Consider the following 16740-nt stretch of genomic DNA (forward strand, 5'->3'; position numbering starts at 1 on the left):
TACGAGGTATATGCTGCTTTCTTGCAGTCTCTTGGGCGCTTCCCAAACGCGGCTTTTTTTTTTTTTTTTTTTAATTTTTATAAAATGAGTGTCGCGGCCGAATGCGACCCGTGGCACGCCCGTGGTTACGCCACTACTTACAAGAATTTTCCAGTTGGGGCAACAATTTATTGCGAGGTGACGAACAGTATCTCTGACAGGGACCGATATTAGAGGGTGTATGAAACTGGCTGTGCGCAGGCTTGGCGTACTCGTAGCCAGGAACGTCATTGCTTATCACATGAGGGTAGCTAGGTGCCACGGCGCCAGTTCGTACGTAGGCACGATGATGTAGCGCGACCGGTGCTGTTGATATCGAAAAAGGAAAGCCGCCGTGTCCCCCCCTTTTTTTTTTTTCTTTGCGCTCCGTGCGCCCTTTTCCACGAACTTACGCCCATTTCAGATGACAACAAAGCATCGAGCAGTTTGGCAGTGCACGTCTGAAGGGAAACGAAGATGAAGCGAGCAGCTGGCCGTCGGAAAAGTTTTGAGAAACGTGCGCGTTATCAGTGAATAATAGTTAAGCCTAACAGGGCGGTGGTTTTAGGCATGATCATGCGTCACAGCGTAGAAATTCACGGCTCAGGTACTCGGCGAAAACAGGAACAATATGCCCTACCCAAACTACGCATTAGCGACGTCACCCCATACAATGGCAACTAGAATTATGCGAACAAAAGAGGACAAAGACGTCGGGTTATGAATGTGAACGAACGCCACGCTTGAGGCCAACAACAACGAACGCTTTTCCTAATGGTAGTACCAGGGCAGCGGCAAGCCGCGTTATTAGACGAGCGCTCGGCGTTCGAGAGTCCGGACGCATCGCTGAAGGCTTGAAGGTGCAGGCCGCTGCTAAGGCGTCGGCGGCAAGGCGTGTGCTGTTCCTCTCGCGCGCGTGCTCTAGTCAAACATGGCGAAAGCAGCGTCGAGCTGTGCTGAGCCCGCAGCCGGCACGAAAGACGGGCAGAACGACGACGACACCAAGACGACCATGAGCAACGGATACGCCGAACTGCTGGGCGTTTGCGACCTGTCTGCGAGTAGCAGCGACAGCGAAGACAGCAGCAACAGTAAAAGTAATGGTAGTGGCAAAAGCAGCAGCAGCAGCAGCGGAAACGCCAGCAGCAGTAGCGATTCCAGTAGCGACAGCAGTGACGAAGATGATGGCAGCGGTTCGGAGACTGTCGATGTCGTCGGCGACGATGCTCCCGCGGCAAGTCCCGGTGTCGAGAAAGCCAAGGCTGCGCCGTCAAAGATCTGCACGCAGCCCGAAAGCGAGGACACCGACGCCGATGATGATCAAGTTGTCTCTGTCGGCAATGCGGGCAGCGTAACGCCGGACATCGCAGTGAAGGTTCCTCACGTTACGCTTGTCAACAAAGCCCAGTTCCTACCCAAGATGCAGCTGCAGGTCGGCCCGCAAGGAAGGTGAGTTTGTTGCGTATCATCTTATCAAATTCGAAGACAAACGCCGGAGCCATTAGATCACGGGAACGTCCGCTACTTCTTGCAGTGTATGCCTAAATAGAGTTTAACGCATTAGTAAAAACTGTTCCCACAAAACCAATCAAAAACTATTCCCTTAGACGTGCGCGGGCACGCAGACTTCTGCGATCTGCACCATAACTTTATACCATAACAAAGAGGGTCAATCGCCATTTTTTTTTCTTTAGCTGCAATGGCCGCTTCGGCTGACCTGCTTACGAGTGGCAATCGCTCCAGCAGTAACGACCCAGAAGCGTCGTCGGCAATTCAAAACTAAAACTGAACAGGACCAGGATCACGATGTGCGCCTCTCAGCGTCCTTTGGATTGCCATTTTCCATGCCAGTTCTTTGAAGGACGCGGGTATGACGCGGGAATGCCAGATGTTTCGTACTTCGTATGGCTAGCGTTGGAATGAAAATGTATCTTGCCTTATTTTCTTACTTCCAGCTTGAGTGGGGGTGCAGGGAAAACGTTTTTTTTTTTTTTTTTTTATTACCTACGCACTTCAGAAGCGCTCGATCAATCTTTTTGCTCGCATTTTTTGTGCAGCCGGGTCAATCGGCGAGACGCGCGTCTGCTGCGCTGTGCTTGAAACTCGGCATCGACAATTATAAATTCGACTTTTCACGTGTTTTATAAGCGCGAATAAGGTCACACAAAAGGTCATAATGATCTGCACACATGTTATGACCCTATTTAGCGTTTCTTATTTGAAGAAAACGGGTGAAAATTCGTTGCAAGTAGAACCATTGCAACGTGTGTTAGCATGCATCATTCATTCGGCCAGATATTGTTTGTCGTTGATGTTATCATGCAGTCACTACATATATCTAAATTATACTAGAGTAAGCATTTTTTTAGTGGTATTTCGCTGGCAGAAGCCGGTTAATTAGACTGCCGGCAGCCGCAGTTTAACGATACCTTGGAGCTGACTGTCGCGCCAGTTGTAGCTGCGACGGTTAGAGCTGAAAGCATGCAAATACCATGCGGACCATGTGCACTTTTTCTGCAGCCTTTACAAAGCTTTGTCGGTTTATGCTGCACAGCCCGAGATAGAGCAGCTAGGGTTTATCTTGTGGTGTACTGCAGCTATCTGCAAGCCCGGCCAGTACTTGCGTTGCTCAGCTAAAATTGTGCCATGCAATTCTAACAGTGTGTTGTGGTATACCTCCAGATCTAGATTTACTTACCAGTGCTTCGAAACTTTATACAAGTGTGCACAATCTTCGCTATTTTAAGCTACATGCTCTTGACAGCTCAACTGATTTTGTTTACATATGTGCAGTTTTCTTTTTCTCCTGAAAACTGTAGGCGGTAGAATGCCTACTGTATCATGGTTAACATCATACTGTCAGCCAATAAAAAATAAATAAAAATCTCTCTCAAGCATTTGATTTTTACTTGAGTGGTATTACGAAAATGCAACTGCATGATATGTATAAGTTGCATTTTTAGCACAACTGTACTCATTTCGCATGCATCATACCCCAAACTGTATGTAGCCAAGACTGTACGGCCAAAAACCTCTACTAATGTTTGTTGAGGGCCTAGGTCGGTTAGTAACGTAGCTATTTCGGCAGTCAGAGAGACATATCACTTGCAGAGGCTGCAGTGCAGCTTTGATACGGGCACCAATTAAGAGAAACAGTCAGGCATAAGAAAATAGCCAAATATAAAAGTGACTAGTCTTTATTATACAGCCATGAAAGAGCAAATATTCTTGGAAATGGGAAACCGCTCTTGTTCTGTAATTACACCTCATATTACTTTCTCCAGCAGAACTTTTGCAGCGCATTTTTTACAGCATGTGATTAATCGACCTCCAAGCAAGGCTCATGCAGAGTAAGGAATAGTAAATCGTGACAAAATGCCTAGTACAGGCTGTAGAAATGAGCTTCAATAGACCTGCGGGCAAGTAACAGCAAGCTGTAAGAAAATGCATAGTATAGAGCACAGAAATCTTGCCCCGGCAAGATTCATACTTTTATCCTTACAGACATAAAAAGCTGCTAGCTAGGCCAGCCCCTGCCTACCTTGCAGAATTTTGCACTTCTTGAGATAGCCAATGACCCCCAGCGCCTTGTTTTCCATCTGAAGGCCACACAGCAAATGAAAACACAAACTTCATGCAGCACCTTGAATTGCATCACAAATATATATATATATATATAGCTTATGTCAATATTCAATTTTTGCATGCACGTTTAGCAACACATAGGCCATTATATAACTGCTTTGCTGAAGAGCAAAATTTGTTTTATACCATGCATCTCAGCTGTCAGCTTTTCTACATGCCATACAATGAAATATGAAAAATAGCTGGACAATGTTAGTGCATGCTGTCCTGAAGTGAAGATTTGCATGACTCTGACTCAGAGCATATGAAAACTGCTAATTTTTATCCCTGAAACAGTCTTCAACTGTCCCTCTTTCCACACAGGACAAGAATAAACACCAGAGAACCATGCAGTAGGTCTGCACAAGTAGGAAACTATCTATCTTGCTCGCATTTCTTTGCAATTTCGTACGTGCTCACGCTGATGGCTTAGCTAGTGAAATCATGTTTCGTTGTCTGGAGTTAAATCAGCAAATCATTGCTTACACAACAATGTATAAATCTTACAACTGCTAACGGTAACACGCTGGCCTAGTCGGGCGACAAGACCAACCATCGACAGCTGATTGCACTGGCCGCAGTTGTAGAAACTTGCATTTAGCAGAAAAGGCAGGGGAGAAAATTGCTCAGTACTTTACTATATCACACTGTACTGATGAAGGCCAAACAACACAATTTGCGAACCTTTTGAAGATGTGGAATGACCGCTCGCTGCTACCATCATCATGCGAAAAGCTGTAGCACATAGCCGAAGTCGCCCGAGCGATGTGCAACTTGCCATCGACGGTCAGCCAGCGGATCGCAATGGCCAACTATTTTCGTCGTTCACAAACCTATGGCAATCGGAACATCTTGTATCGCGTTCTAGTTGAGTTGCCATAGTTGGAAGCCGAGCACAACACATGTAACCTAAGCCATGGCAGCCGCGCAGTCAGTCCATAACGTCTGGGCAGTGTGGCGCGACGAAAGCACAGCAAAAGTTCTGTTGCTAATAATTATGTGTTATGACGCCTCAATCAGCATGGAAATAGGGTGCATCACTAATTGTTGAAACTGGTTAACAAAATCAATGCTCGCTGTTCCTGTATGCAGGCTAATGCAGCCAGCACCGATAGTACGCTTCAGCAACCTGCTCGACGAGTTGCAGTACGTGGTTTGGATAAGCTTCATTCAAGATTCCGGCGTGTGCGGTCAGTATACGTTCCTGCAACTTTTGCTATAGCCTTGTGGTACAGCGGGCAAAAATTCTTCACGTGCGTCGAAACTGATACCATTACTTGCCTTTTTAGTGGCTTCGCCACAAGAAACACTTGGCAAGCTGAGCAACATTTCATTGCATCATGGTCATTCATGACTGTGCTTTTACAATAGAAGCATGTTAAAGCCACGAAATGACGGGCACTGCTGTCGGTGTGGTCACCCATGCTCACAATTCAACATGTCTCTACCCAGGCTGTATGGCTAGGTGTAGTATTGTGTTGGATTAAGAGTGGAATAATTTGTACTGCAGAGTGTTGAGGGTGGATCTTGGTACAACGTGGTGAATTACATGAATTTAAATTCCAGTATAGGATGGATTACAACAAACTATGGGTGGGTTAAAAGTACTAAATGCTTTCGCATTCACGCAAGTAGTCTTAAATGCCTATCATACTTTTTGCTCTTCATACTTGTATGAATGATGAAACTACTTTTGCTTTCTGCAGCTGGCGAATACATGCACCCAGAATCGCCCCGTCCTGGCACTTCCTGGAATGGTAAACCGCTATCATTTTCCAAGCTGAAACTTTTCTCCTACGACGGCATCTCAAAGACACCCGTAAGTTCACGGCCGAATTAGCTGCTTGAAGTGTTGAGATGAGCATGGCAGAAATGATTGTCCTAGTGAAAACTGTTCATTCAATTTTTCCCAGAATGATTGGTGGTCAGTTCATATTTGGTAGGGTATTAAATAATGCCATGTGATAAAAGTGAAGAAATTAGCACTAAAGTGAAACGGTTGATATGTGTAATGCTGTGATCATGCTGTAGGCAGCTAGATATCCTGTGTGGGGATTGCAGGTTTGCGTTGCATGCTAGCAAGATGTTATAAATCGGACGGCGCAATTCTTCATGCCTTCAAGGCCAGTGCTGATATATGGTTCTGATGCGTTCCAAATCGAAGGTGTATACAGTCTAGTTCCGGGTGAACGAAAGTCATACATGTGTTAGTTTCTTTAATTCAAAGAATGCAGCCTTGTTTAGTTACAGGTAACCGAGGTGGATGGAGGCAAAGATATCTATAGGATAATGCATGGTCAACGAAAAGTGAGGCAATACTGATTTGCACTTGTTAATGTTCAAGGGAAGGAAGGACTTGTTACATAGAGGCAGATGTGTTAAGGTCAGATTGCTGCTCTCCCTCTCATCATTCTGTATATGATGCAATCATTAAAAAAAGCCTCAATTTTTTTTTTTTAAAGGGGACCATTAATGTAAATGAGGAATAGTAGCAGCAATAGTCCGGCACCTTGAGAGACTCGTGTACTGGGAAAGGGAAATTTAGCAGATTAGGCTCCAGGGATGCCTCACTCACCTCCACGTGCCTTATATGCTATCTCCATCCGGTGTTAGTGCATTCCACATGGAGAAGAGCACAGAGAAGTCAACAAAGCCTCAAGTCTACCATTACGGTTTTGCAATTCTAAGTACTGCTGCTGCACACATGCCTGTGTGGGCATGCAGGTGTGCACCCCCCCCCCCCCCCCCACCATAATATAACTTTATTCCTAGGAATGAAGATTAGATATTTTGAATAACAGTAATTGAAATATTAAAAATTATCAAATATTTGCACACCTCTAGTCTTAAGGTTGTGAAGGGAACAGCAGCGCCTCGCTGGACAGAAGATTGTGCACTGTGTAAGGGTATGGCAAATAAATGTAATTTGCATTTTGTGGCTGTTGTCCTCATTTTTCGCTCTCACACGTAAGGAAATTCTTTTTCTTCTTGGCCTACAAATCTTGGGTGTTGGCTTAGAATTAAATGCGGCCTAAATACGAGCAAAATCTGCGTGCCCTCAATGCAGGTGTTCGATGCGGCGTACCTTCATGCGCTATCGAGGACAAAAGTCTGTGGACCACGCAAACTGCAACCAGAGCGCATAGCTTTCGATTCAACCAGTAGTCTCCGATCATACTTGTCGATGAGAGAGTTGGACTTTAGTTCTTTCATGTTTGCTAGAGAAATAAGGTGTTAATTCCTTCACATTGTGGTTCTATTAAAACAATCTACAGACTTGCGGTCCAGAGACTCTAGTCCTTACCTCTACCTTATCTGTAAACATAGGTGGTTGCGAGTTATTTAAGCACACAGTGATACATCAACACAGTGATACATCAAATTTTTTCAACAACTAGCTCGGCAATGAATAAACTGGACATAATCATGAGCTTTGAAAATGCGTTGCATTAGTCTTGACAGAAAAGCATCACAGATATTATGAGCCTTTTTCTTTTAGTGACTTATTCTATGGCACACAAAAACCACCAATTAAATTAACAGTTGGCCAACAATACTGTACTGGTTTTGAGGATTGGCACACAAAAACAACCAATTAAATGAGTCAGTCAACAATACTGCAGTGGTTTTGAGGACCACGTTCTGCTTTGCCACGGTTGCATTTGCTGCGGAAGCTACGGCAAATGCACAAGCAGCTGCAAGATGTACCATGCCTTCCATACAGGACACACTGACCTAACCTGAAGCAAAACGAACCTACAAAATGCCGGAGCCCTGCAGGAGTCATGCCAACGTAACAGCCAGCGACCCACATCATTTACTTGACAAAGCTTACGGAATGCTGATTCATGGATATTTCTTCATTGGAGGAGTAACGTCAAAGGCTGGTTGTACATTGGTAAGGCTAAGTGCAGCAAGATGGTCAAGAAACGAAATATTGCAACCACTGGATTACAACCTTCCCTTCTAAGTGTTTTGGTGACACCTGAAGGCAGAGCGCCTTTTGTGGAATCCCCGCCAAGGACTGGCCGTCAACTCCCAAGCCATCACAAATCAGCCTTGCAGCACTGATAGTTGCATGATGGGCAAAATGCCCTCAAACATAAATCATGATGAAAGATCATGATTATTCTGAACAAGCTGTTACTATGTGGAACGAACATGAAGTTTTTTCCAATAGTTTTTTGACCTCACCTCAGATGAAATTGCTTTCCATGCAGATTACACTCATCTGCAACAAGAGCTACTTCCTTCAGATTAACTTCGGGACTGTCGATGAATACGGCCGCATCATGGAGTCCACAGTCATTCGCCAGGCCATCGTAGGCACCTGGTTCATTGCAGTGAACCACAACCACACCAAAGCCTTGGTATCATCGTCCAAAAAGTCTAGGTGAGTGTGTGGCTTCCTCTTTCTGACTAGTCATTAATGCACACTAAATGATCATCTTTCTCTGTTCTCTGCAGCTGATCAGTCCGAGGTCACAACTTTATTCTCGTCTTTTTTTTTTTTGCTTGTTTCTAGTCACGCGTATGCACCTGCAACAAACAAGTGGTACAAGTCTGCTTGACGTCCTAACCCTGTGAAGCTTGTATGTGCAATTAGAAAAACTGTATTTACTTGCCTGTGCAATAAAAACACTAATGAGTCCTGGAATTGTAAACTTTTTTTTTTTTACTTCTCGGCCATTTAATAGGACAACACTGTCACACACACTTACAGGCAAGACAAGAAGAAACAACGCAATGGTGTGTGTCTGAATGTGGCTACTGGGGGAATACAAAAATAGAGCTGCGGCATGTGATGCTGCTGCTCCCGCGCATAATCTTCGACCTGAAAGGAAAGGAGGGGAAGACAAGTGTATTAGTCTCAGCAAACTGCTATGCATACAATGCAAAAAACACAAGTGTCTCCCATGTTAAACTTTTTTTCAGACGCCATTTATTATTCCAGTTGTAAAGAAATATTTGTCAGCCTAAATAATGTACTAAACCTAAAAAAAAAAAGCCACTGTTTCCATTCCAGTGTACAAAAATGAAAGGTAACATCATTAGAAATTTCATACAAACTGCTTAAATTAACCAAACAGTAACATTAATTCTGTGTTTCCAAGACTAGAAATGCACAAAATTACAGCAGCATTGCTGGTAAAATATAAGAATGCAATGGAAGTCCTACTATGCTCACCATCTAGCATTTTTTACTCTAAATTTTAGCAAGATGAAGGATCATGAATCATACTAGCAAGTTTAACGCCATTAGAGTCAAATGGCTTTAGCATCTCCTGTCATCGTTTGGCTGCTACACAAGAATATTTATTGGCATCAGGTTCGAATGAGTTATTGAACCGAATGTATACCTACACCCCAGATATGCAGCAGAAACAAGCAACATGAAAAAAAAAGAAAATGTGCTTGCTACCAAAGTTAGATCCATTTCTTGAGTACTGTGCCACTCTGGTTGGCTTTGCAAAGGCATTTACAGACCTGCCAACCCCACAGTGCTAAATCTACTATAGAGGATGCCAAAAAATATTAGATTGGGTGAAAAATACTAAAATATTTTTATTACTCAAAATCTATTTTGAATAATGGCAAACGGAGTAGTCTAAACTAGAGTTCCAAAAAGTCACGTAAACATAACTTCAGAAAGACATATTTAAAGTGAAAGGTTGGGAAAGTATTGAGGAGGTTACTGCTTTTGCCTTCTGCAGGAAGTCCTTGTCGAACACCTGACTGTGACAAACTCCAGACTCCTTGCATTTGACAATTAAAAGTTGGCCCTTTTTTGACATGGAGGAGCAAAACCTGGTGCACGTCTTCTTCACTTTGCTAAACACTCTTTCACACTCTGCGTTACTGTGTGGGAGAGTCAGAATGTCTAACATAACTTCTGAGAGCTTATCATATTTGAAAGTATGCTCAATGTCCTGAAGACTAGCAACGGCGTGCCCTGCTTGTCTATGCACTCCTGAATGGTTATGTGGAGATGAACTACGAACACTCGTTGTCGTGTCTCCGCAAATATATTTGGCAGGACCCGCTGAGACAGGCGGGAAAGAGACAGCGAACCGCCGGCATTCAGTCCTGCTGCCACGAAGAACAAACTGCGCGTGCTTGGCAGGCATGCTGAGGTTGTTGTCTTTTTTGCTCCGAGACCACGATGGCATGCCACAGTTACTTCTATTCGATCAGAAAAGCCGTGAAGAGACACTCGGCTTGTATAGTCGCTTGGTCCACTTCAGAATTAAAATACCCACTAATCTTCTCGGTGTCAACGATACTCGCATCCTTATTGTTCTTTGTACCGAGATGGAGCAAAATTTCTCGATGACCAGCATGCGCAATATTCCCATCAAGCGGCAGTAGGTGCAGAAAGCGTACCTTTTGTCTTTGCTATATATCTGTATGCACAAAAAACCAGTTGAGTATTTGGGCATGAACACTTGAAAGTACTTCTTGTAGACATCTCACAGTTGTACCTGCAGCCACTACGCTGCCAACACAGTAAATTTAACTAATAGCTTCACAGCCTCGGCTAGCCAAAAAGTCAACGATTGCGATGATGATGTAGCCGTGCGTTATTGAACGGGCATGGTCTGATTGGAGTAGAGGCACCGAGAAGTTACGTGGCAAACAAATAAGATGTGCCGCAGAGTACACAGCCCACCATGAGACGGCGCATGCGGTACGAAACCAGCTGGGTTCGCGTTTTCGCATGTCTACTCGGTCTAACCCTGCTAACTTTTTTTAGTCAACACACAAATCAAGAAAAATCATAAAATGAGAGTGGGCACTACGATACTCGTAAGGAAGCACTTTACGATAAAATCATAAAACTTGGCAGGTATGCATTTAACTGTTTTCACAGCATTCAAACCTAACACATGTAAGTTTTTATATGCACGCTAATTTTTCATCATTTCAACACTGCGCTACTCTTGCCAAAATCATTACACCCAAGATAGGGCATGCCAGCACTGGACAGTATTTTGCCTGGAGAAACAGGCAGAATGCATGTCCAGCTGCATTTTTCTAAGAAGTCATGAACCTTGCGCAGGTTTCAGCAAGCTAACGATACTGAAAGATGCCTCAAAAATTGGTGAGCCAAATACAGTGGCGGTTCCTTTCGGGAAGAGTGCTCCTTTATCACCACGTGGATTTATAAGGACTTTAATTTGACACTGGCTAGACCTGAGGTGGCACCTTGGAGAGGATGTGAAAGACCAGTCAATCAGCGTGGGTGCCAAATGGCAGATGTGCGCGTCTTGAGTACATACGTGCATTCATGTGGTGTTACATAGGAACTACCATATAAACGGAATATAGATCGATTGAGAATACAGGTTGATCCCCTCAACTTTTAGTGAAAAAAAAAGAAAGAAACGCATATATTTACAATATTGGCTGTGTACCTGCATTGTCAGAGCTACAGACCGACTACAAACCTTCAAAAACATCGTCGGAAGACTACTCTTTGCCACTCGCCAACTCTCAGAAAGTGTCATCTAGTTTGATCATGCATGTTGCTTACACAGCATTTCTTGAAAGGTTGCACGAACAGCTTATTTTGTCCACACCACCACAAGCTTTTTTTTTAATAGAGCGGTCACGCTGCCTTTCGCTTCGACAAACACCAACTTTTTGTGGAAAGCCACTGTAAACTGGCTCCACATGCCGCTGCTCATTACTAAAGAGGCATTTTGATATACTAATTCGAACGAAAAAGCTCACGTGAAGACAAATACGGCAAAGAATTAAAAAAAACGTTCCAGCAACTGCAGGGTGTCGATACAGCTTTGGCTGTCTGTTTGCAAGCAGGGTTGCCACATGTTGCCAGGCTGTGCCTTAAATTCTGCTAAAGACCGCATACAAGACAAGGGGTGACTTTAGGCTTTCTTCAAAAAAAAAAATCTCGACCTGTATTCCGGTTTATACGGTAAGTCTAATAATTTATAGTACAGTAAAAGCTCGTTAATTCGAATTCTACGGGGCCGCCGGGCCAGTTCGAATTAACCAAAATTCGAACTAATGAAAGTGAGCAAAAATGAAGGCGTTTGATGCCCGGAGGGCACGAAAAACATTTATTTAGCAAAAAAGTCTGTTATCATCTTCTGCTTCTTCTCTCTGAGGGCTACCATACTCACTCGGTCTTCTAGCATGCGAATGCGACGCAGGGAGTCTTCTTCCCCCTCTTCAAAGCTGAAGAAAAGGCGCGCGACATTCAGCGCTCCCATAACTTCTGCCGCGGATGGACGCACGGGCTCTTGCTCCTTGTCGTCGTCCTCGTCTTCTGCCTCTTCTGGGACAGACTGCTCCCCAACAATTTCAGCGACAATGTCAAGACAAGATTATGTCTGTCTCTAAAGCGGTGAAACCATCCTTCAGAGGCGACAAAATCTTCCACATTCAAGCGCAGGGCGAAATCGGCCGCCTTCGCCATGATAATTGGGCCGATCAGTGGAATGTCAGCGCTTCTCATTTCTTTCACCCACGTGATCACAGCGGTCTCAATTTCCGGATACTTGGCTAACCGAAGCCTTTTTCTGTTGCTGGCGAAATCTTCGGCTTCATAGGCATCCTCGATGGCCTTCCTATTTCGGACGCACGTCGACAACGTGCTTGGTGGAATCCCGTGCTTTTTCGCGATTTCCACTTTGCTGGCCTTCCGTTCATCCACCTCGCGTAAAATAGCCACTTTCTCCTTCACCGTCTTGGCACAGTATTTCCCACGCGAACACATCTCGCGGACACAAGCTCACAACAAGCGGCGTGCAAAACGAGGGCTCATGAAATGCAACACGAAACCGTGGTCGATAACACTAAAACGTCGTTCCTCGAAGGAGTCGCGGCAGGAAAGACTGTTTAGTACTTGTTCCAGCACCCTAGCGGCGCCCCGATGGTTGTGCCATCTATCGTTCTGCCGTGAAAGCTTCCAACGATGGTTTTTAACAGCGCCGCTTGGCGGCGCGCAGTTCGAATTATGGGTGGCGGCGCCAATTTTTGAGTGAATTAACGAGCTGTTACGCGCATAGACTTCTATGCACTGCGGACCGGACCACGATGACTATTTCAAATTATCCAAAATTTCGAATTAACGAGTTGTGAATTAACGAGCTTTCACTGTAATGCCAAATAGTGAATAACAGATTGCAATATGGGCGATAACTTCCATGACATCTTCTTGGTTTATGACTGTTTCTTGCGCCACTCCGTGGTGTTGCACGCACCACAGTTTTGTAGGCTGCCTTGAGCAGAGCAAAGTTTTAATTTTTCAGTTCCATCTTTTGTAGAAAATGTAACTATTGAAAGAAGGCAGTTGAGGGGTTTCATAAAAAGCCGGAGTGACACGTCTGCCTGTCTGTGATATGAGGCAGCATCCTCACACTTGACAGTCATTCAAGCCCCATGTGTGTTGGCCGAATTTTTATGAATAGCAATCAACGTGGCGTGGCCATAGCCGACGTCATAGGGAATCCGGCCGCACTCCGAATATCTTGCCTGGCCCCTCCCAGCTTCGATATCAGCTGTTAGTAAGGAGCAGCCTGCATCCCCCATCCATTTCCAGCGCAGAGAATGTTTGTAAAAGGAACACTGCATAGCTCGAGGCCAACGTTGGCTCACAATGCACAGCACCATAATTTCGGCTGCACGCAAGACAGACCCGGCAGCTTTGTCCCTCCTCGTAGGGACGAATGTGGAGTAAACCAGAGAAGGAGATAGTGATGCTCTGGGACGCACCTTCACAGAGACCATCTCAGTGGCGACTGCGATGCTCCCTCTCCTTGTCCCGGTAGCGGTCCTCGTGGTAGCGGTCCCTCTCCCGGCTGCGGTCTCTGTAGTCGCGCTCACGGCTGCGTGACCGATCTCGCCTGCTTGACTTCTCTCGGCGTGATGAGCGCTCTCGTGACCGGTCCCTCTCCCTGGAGCGTGGGCGGTCCTTGCTTCTGCAAAGTGGAAGAACAAGGCCATTAGGCAACGTTCACAGCAGCTTTGCAAGGAGTACAGTCAGCTTACGTTGCCTGCATACTGCACCCACTGTCTGAATGGCAATGACTGCAAGCACCGCATAAGTGCATGCCATTGCCATGTAGGGCATGTGCGCATGCGGCACGCGAGCATGAGCTTGGTGTGCGCTGCGTTCGGTGTGTGAACTGCGAAGAACGGTTCATATGACTTGGCCCAGCTTTAAAGGTACGTATGTAACATTTCTTTTGTACAACTGGGCAAGTTACGACCGTACACTAATGAATTGCAGTGATTTCTAAACCTTCAGGCTTTCCCAAATTCATAATATCTTTTTATTCTCAAACAGATATACAGAGTGATAAGTACCATATTTACTCGTGTAATGCTCACACGCCTCAGGGCGTAAAAATTGGAATTTTTGTTTCCTTGCGTAATCATCGCACCACCAGTATTACCACCACGAGAGTCTGCTAGTAGTAGCAAGTGCCATCTTTGGAGAGCTACTGAACCTAGCTGGCCTCGTTGTGTGCGCGCACACTAGGTGGAGATAGCATGTTCGGGTAGATCATCATCATGAAGCTACGCGCGTCTTTTTTTTTTTTTTTTTACCTCCAAGATGCTTGTAGTTGTCGCCATTTTCAGAGGTGTCTCCGCGTCTCGTCATTGTTCCTTCGTTCCGTCAGTGTTACTTGCTTTGTTCCACCGTCTACTGTGTTCTTGGTACCGCATCGCGATGGGGCGGTATGCAAGCTATACAGCTGCTTTTAAGCTGAAAACTTTCGAGTATGTGCATAGCAACCGTGCTGCCAGCAGGCACTTCGGCATCCAGTTCTGTGTAGTACGTTACTGGAGACAGCGATTGCAGTGTCAGCACGGATTCGGATCAAGTCTCTCATCAAGAGTGGAACTGTAGGGTCTGCTGTGAACATTATACCATGCAACGCGGGGAGCGATGAGGCTTCGTGCGGTAAATGAAGTGTTCTTGGCGACCGACCCTGTACTTTTATAACAAGGGTAAGTTCTGCTTGAAAGTAATGTTTTGGTTATATTTACAATATGGCCTAAGAATCCCAATTCACATCTATTTAAATTTGCTTTTAGCGCTTCAAAACAGTTGGTCGAAAATTTTCCCCGCATAATTACCGCACCCCCCAACTTCGCATCAATTTTCCGCGAAAAAATGTGCGAGCCTTATGGGAGTAAATACAGTATTTACTTTTCCCCAATTATGTTTCTTTACAAGACCATGCCAACAAATTAAGAGAAATAAGGTGTAAAACAGATTTAATATGAAATTCTTTCCCCAAACAATTTCAGACTGGAATTGGTTACCCCGAGACGTGGTCCCCATAACTAAAAATGATACTTTTTGTTTTGAACTCATTGCATGTTTGTTTCTTTCTTTTGCAATTGCTTAACACTAAACACATGTGTGTATACAATGAAATAGTTGCTTTCTTTTCAAGATTTTTTTTTTGTTGCTAGCATGTCTTTTTATGTTATCAGAGATTGACTTCACATGGCAGATCACCTGCATAGTTTTTCTTTTGTCCCCTTTCATTGTAACCTCCCTCACTCTAAAGTCATCTATAGTGCGGCGGGTAATGGGATAAATAAATAAATAAATGAACTAACTCCTCTAGCTAGCCCTTAAAATTTCCAGCATGTCGCTGGCCTCTGCTCTGTTTTAGAGTGAGCTTCTGGCTTCCCGGTTTGCTGTCATCTTCCCTACTTATCACCAATTTCTTGGTTGGCTTTCAATCTTGTACTTGTGTTCAAGACTGTTGACAGGCTGCTAGACGCAACACCTATGTCTGCAACGATTCCTAAATATCCTGATTTTTGTCTAAAGCAAAACTGCTTTCGAGCTTTTGTTAACGGCGTCAACACAGGCTCATGAGATGAAGTGCGTGACCGTCCCCAAAAATTGTGGAAGGGGTGCAAGGCATGGTCGGGCAATCGCTCAATCGCGTGTCAGTCATACGCCTTTCAGCCGCTTGTTTCTGCTGCTGCCCCTAGATGGCTCTGACATGCAAACAAATGGGCGATTCTAACAATCAAAATACTGAACTTTTTGAAGTTTTCTTTGGCTTCTTTATGCATTTTGAGCTATGTGAACAGAAAGAAGAAGAAGAAGAAGAAGAAGAAAAAAAAAAAAAAAAACGCTTCAATAGTATAACCGGCTTGTGTAAACACTAAAATTCTTTTTTTTTTTTTTGTATCTACTATACACTTGACTCCAACCAAGCCTTGATTTTTTTCAAAAAACAGTAATTCGCCTCTCAGGCATCGCGCACACCCATAAAGAGGAAGCACTTGCCTGGAGCTGTAGGATTTTGACTCGATCCCGTGCAGGGTGTCCTGCAGAGAGCTTATCAGAATCTTGCAGCGGTCATCGTTGGCCACCTTGGACTGCTTGATGAGCGAAATGGCGGTCACCAGGGTTTCAATGGCACTGGCAAATTCACCTGCGCACGCGTTTGCAACACACCGCATGGGGCAACACAATCAAACAACAACAAAATAAGTGGCAGGCTAAAAGAACCGATTTCAGACATAACAAGAGGCATGGTCTTTGCAAACAACACGACCTGAGAGAAGAAGACAGCTGCATTACTACATTCGAAGTTGAATGATCACACCCCTCCCCCGAGATTCTGCCTTTCGAACAAAAGTAAGCAAGCGCCTGCGCATTTTTGTGGCACGGATTGAGAACTCGACCACAGTGCCGGCACAATTCTCACAGAACACACCTTCACAAGACAGGATGCCACAGGGCTCACAACGGGCCAGGTAACGTGAAGCGCAATGACCAGCACCAACAGAGCTTTAACAGCGATTACTACCTGTCTGCTTAGTGAGCACTGCATGACACAAGGAGGCTCGGTAAGACTTCACCTGTTCAACCTTGAGAATAATAAGAAGGTGCTTAAAGTCGTAAAATTCTAACGAGCCAAAGCCTGCTCCTGTTTGCCAACCAACTCCTTGAACTCATTACAGTGACTGAACGACACTGCCAGTTGTAACACAACCAACCGTAGCGCGAACTTGTGAATGCACGACTTGCTCCAGGCTGTGCAAAAATATCATGCTTGAGGCCCCCATCTATCGTAACCAGCTCCGCAGCCG

General features: G+C 44.9%; 2 protein-coding genes across 4 annotated transcripts in view; one reads left to right on the forward strand and one right to left on the reverse strand.

Moving 5' to 3' along the window:
- The first annotated feature begins 126 nt into the window (after window positions 1–126).
- LOC146190526 (uncharacterized) lies at window positions 127–8299 on the forward strand. Of its 2 annotated transcripts, none has more exons than XM_084600924.1 (5): window positions 127–1467; window positions 4735–4832; window positions 5349–5461; window positions 7863–8035; window positions 8168–8299. In XM_084600924.1, exons 1-5 carry the CDS (start codon window positions 950–952, stop codon window positions 8211–8213), a joined length of 948 nt encoding a protein of 315 aa, XP_084457050.1. In that variant the 5' UTR covers window positions 127–949; the 3' UTR covers window positions 8214–8299. The 2 variants fall into 2 exon arrangements, with proteins under 2 accessions (XP_084457050.1, XP_084457051.1); XM_084600925.1 differs by having other exon boundaries at window positions 128–1467; window positions 8110–8236.
- Window positions 8290–16740, reverse strand: part of LOC146190527 (cleavage and polyadenylation specificity factor subunit 6-like) — a 54912-nt gene continuing 46461 nt past the window's right edge. Inside the window, exons 17-19 of one of the 2 annotated variants that reach the window (XM_084600923.1) lie at window positions 15932–16079; window positions 13384–13589; window positions 8290–8476 (exon numbers count right to left, since the gene is read on the reverse strand). In XM_084600923.1, coding sequence (XP_084457049.1) covers window positions 13400–13589; window positions 15932–16079 — 338 coding nt within the window. In that variant the 3' untranslated portion in view covers window positions 8290–8476; window positions 13384–13399. The remainder of the gene's footprint in view (window positions 8477–13383; window positions 13590–15931; window positions 16080–16740) is intronic. The other variant, XM_084600922.1, reaches the window with a different exon arrangement.

The sequence above is a fragment of the Amblyomma maculatum genome, chromosome 4 (assembly GCF_055883805.1).
Source record: "Amblyomma maculatum isolate TAMU_Amacu chromosome 4, ASM5588380v1, whole genome shotgun sequence".
Classification (NCBI taxonomy): domain Eukaryota; kingdom Metazoa; phylum Arthropoda; class Arachnida; order Ixodida; family Ixodidae; genus Amblyomma; species Amblyomma maculatum.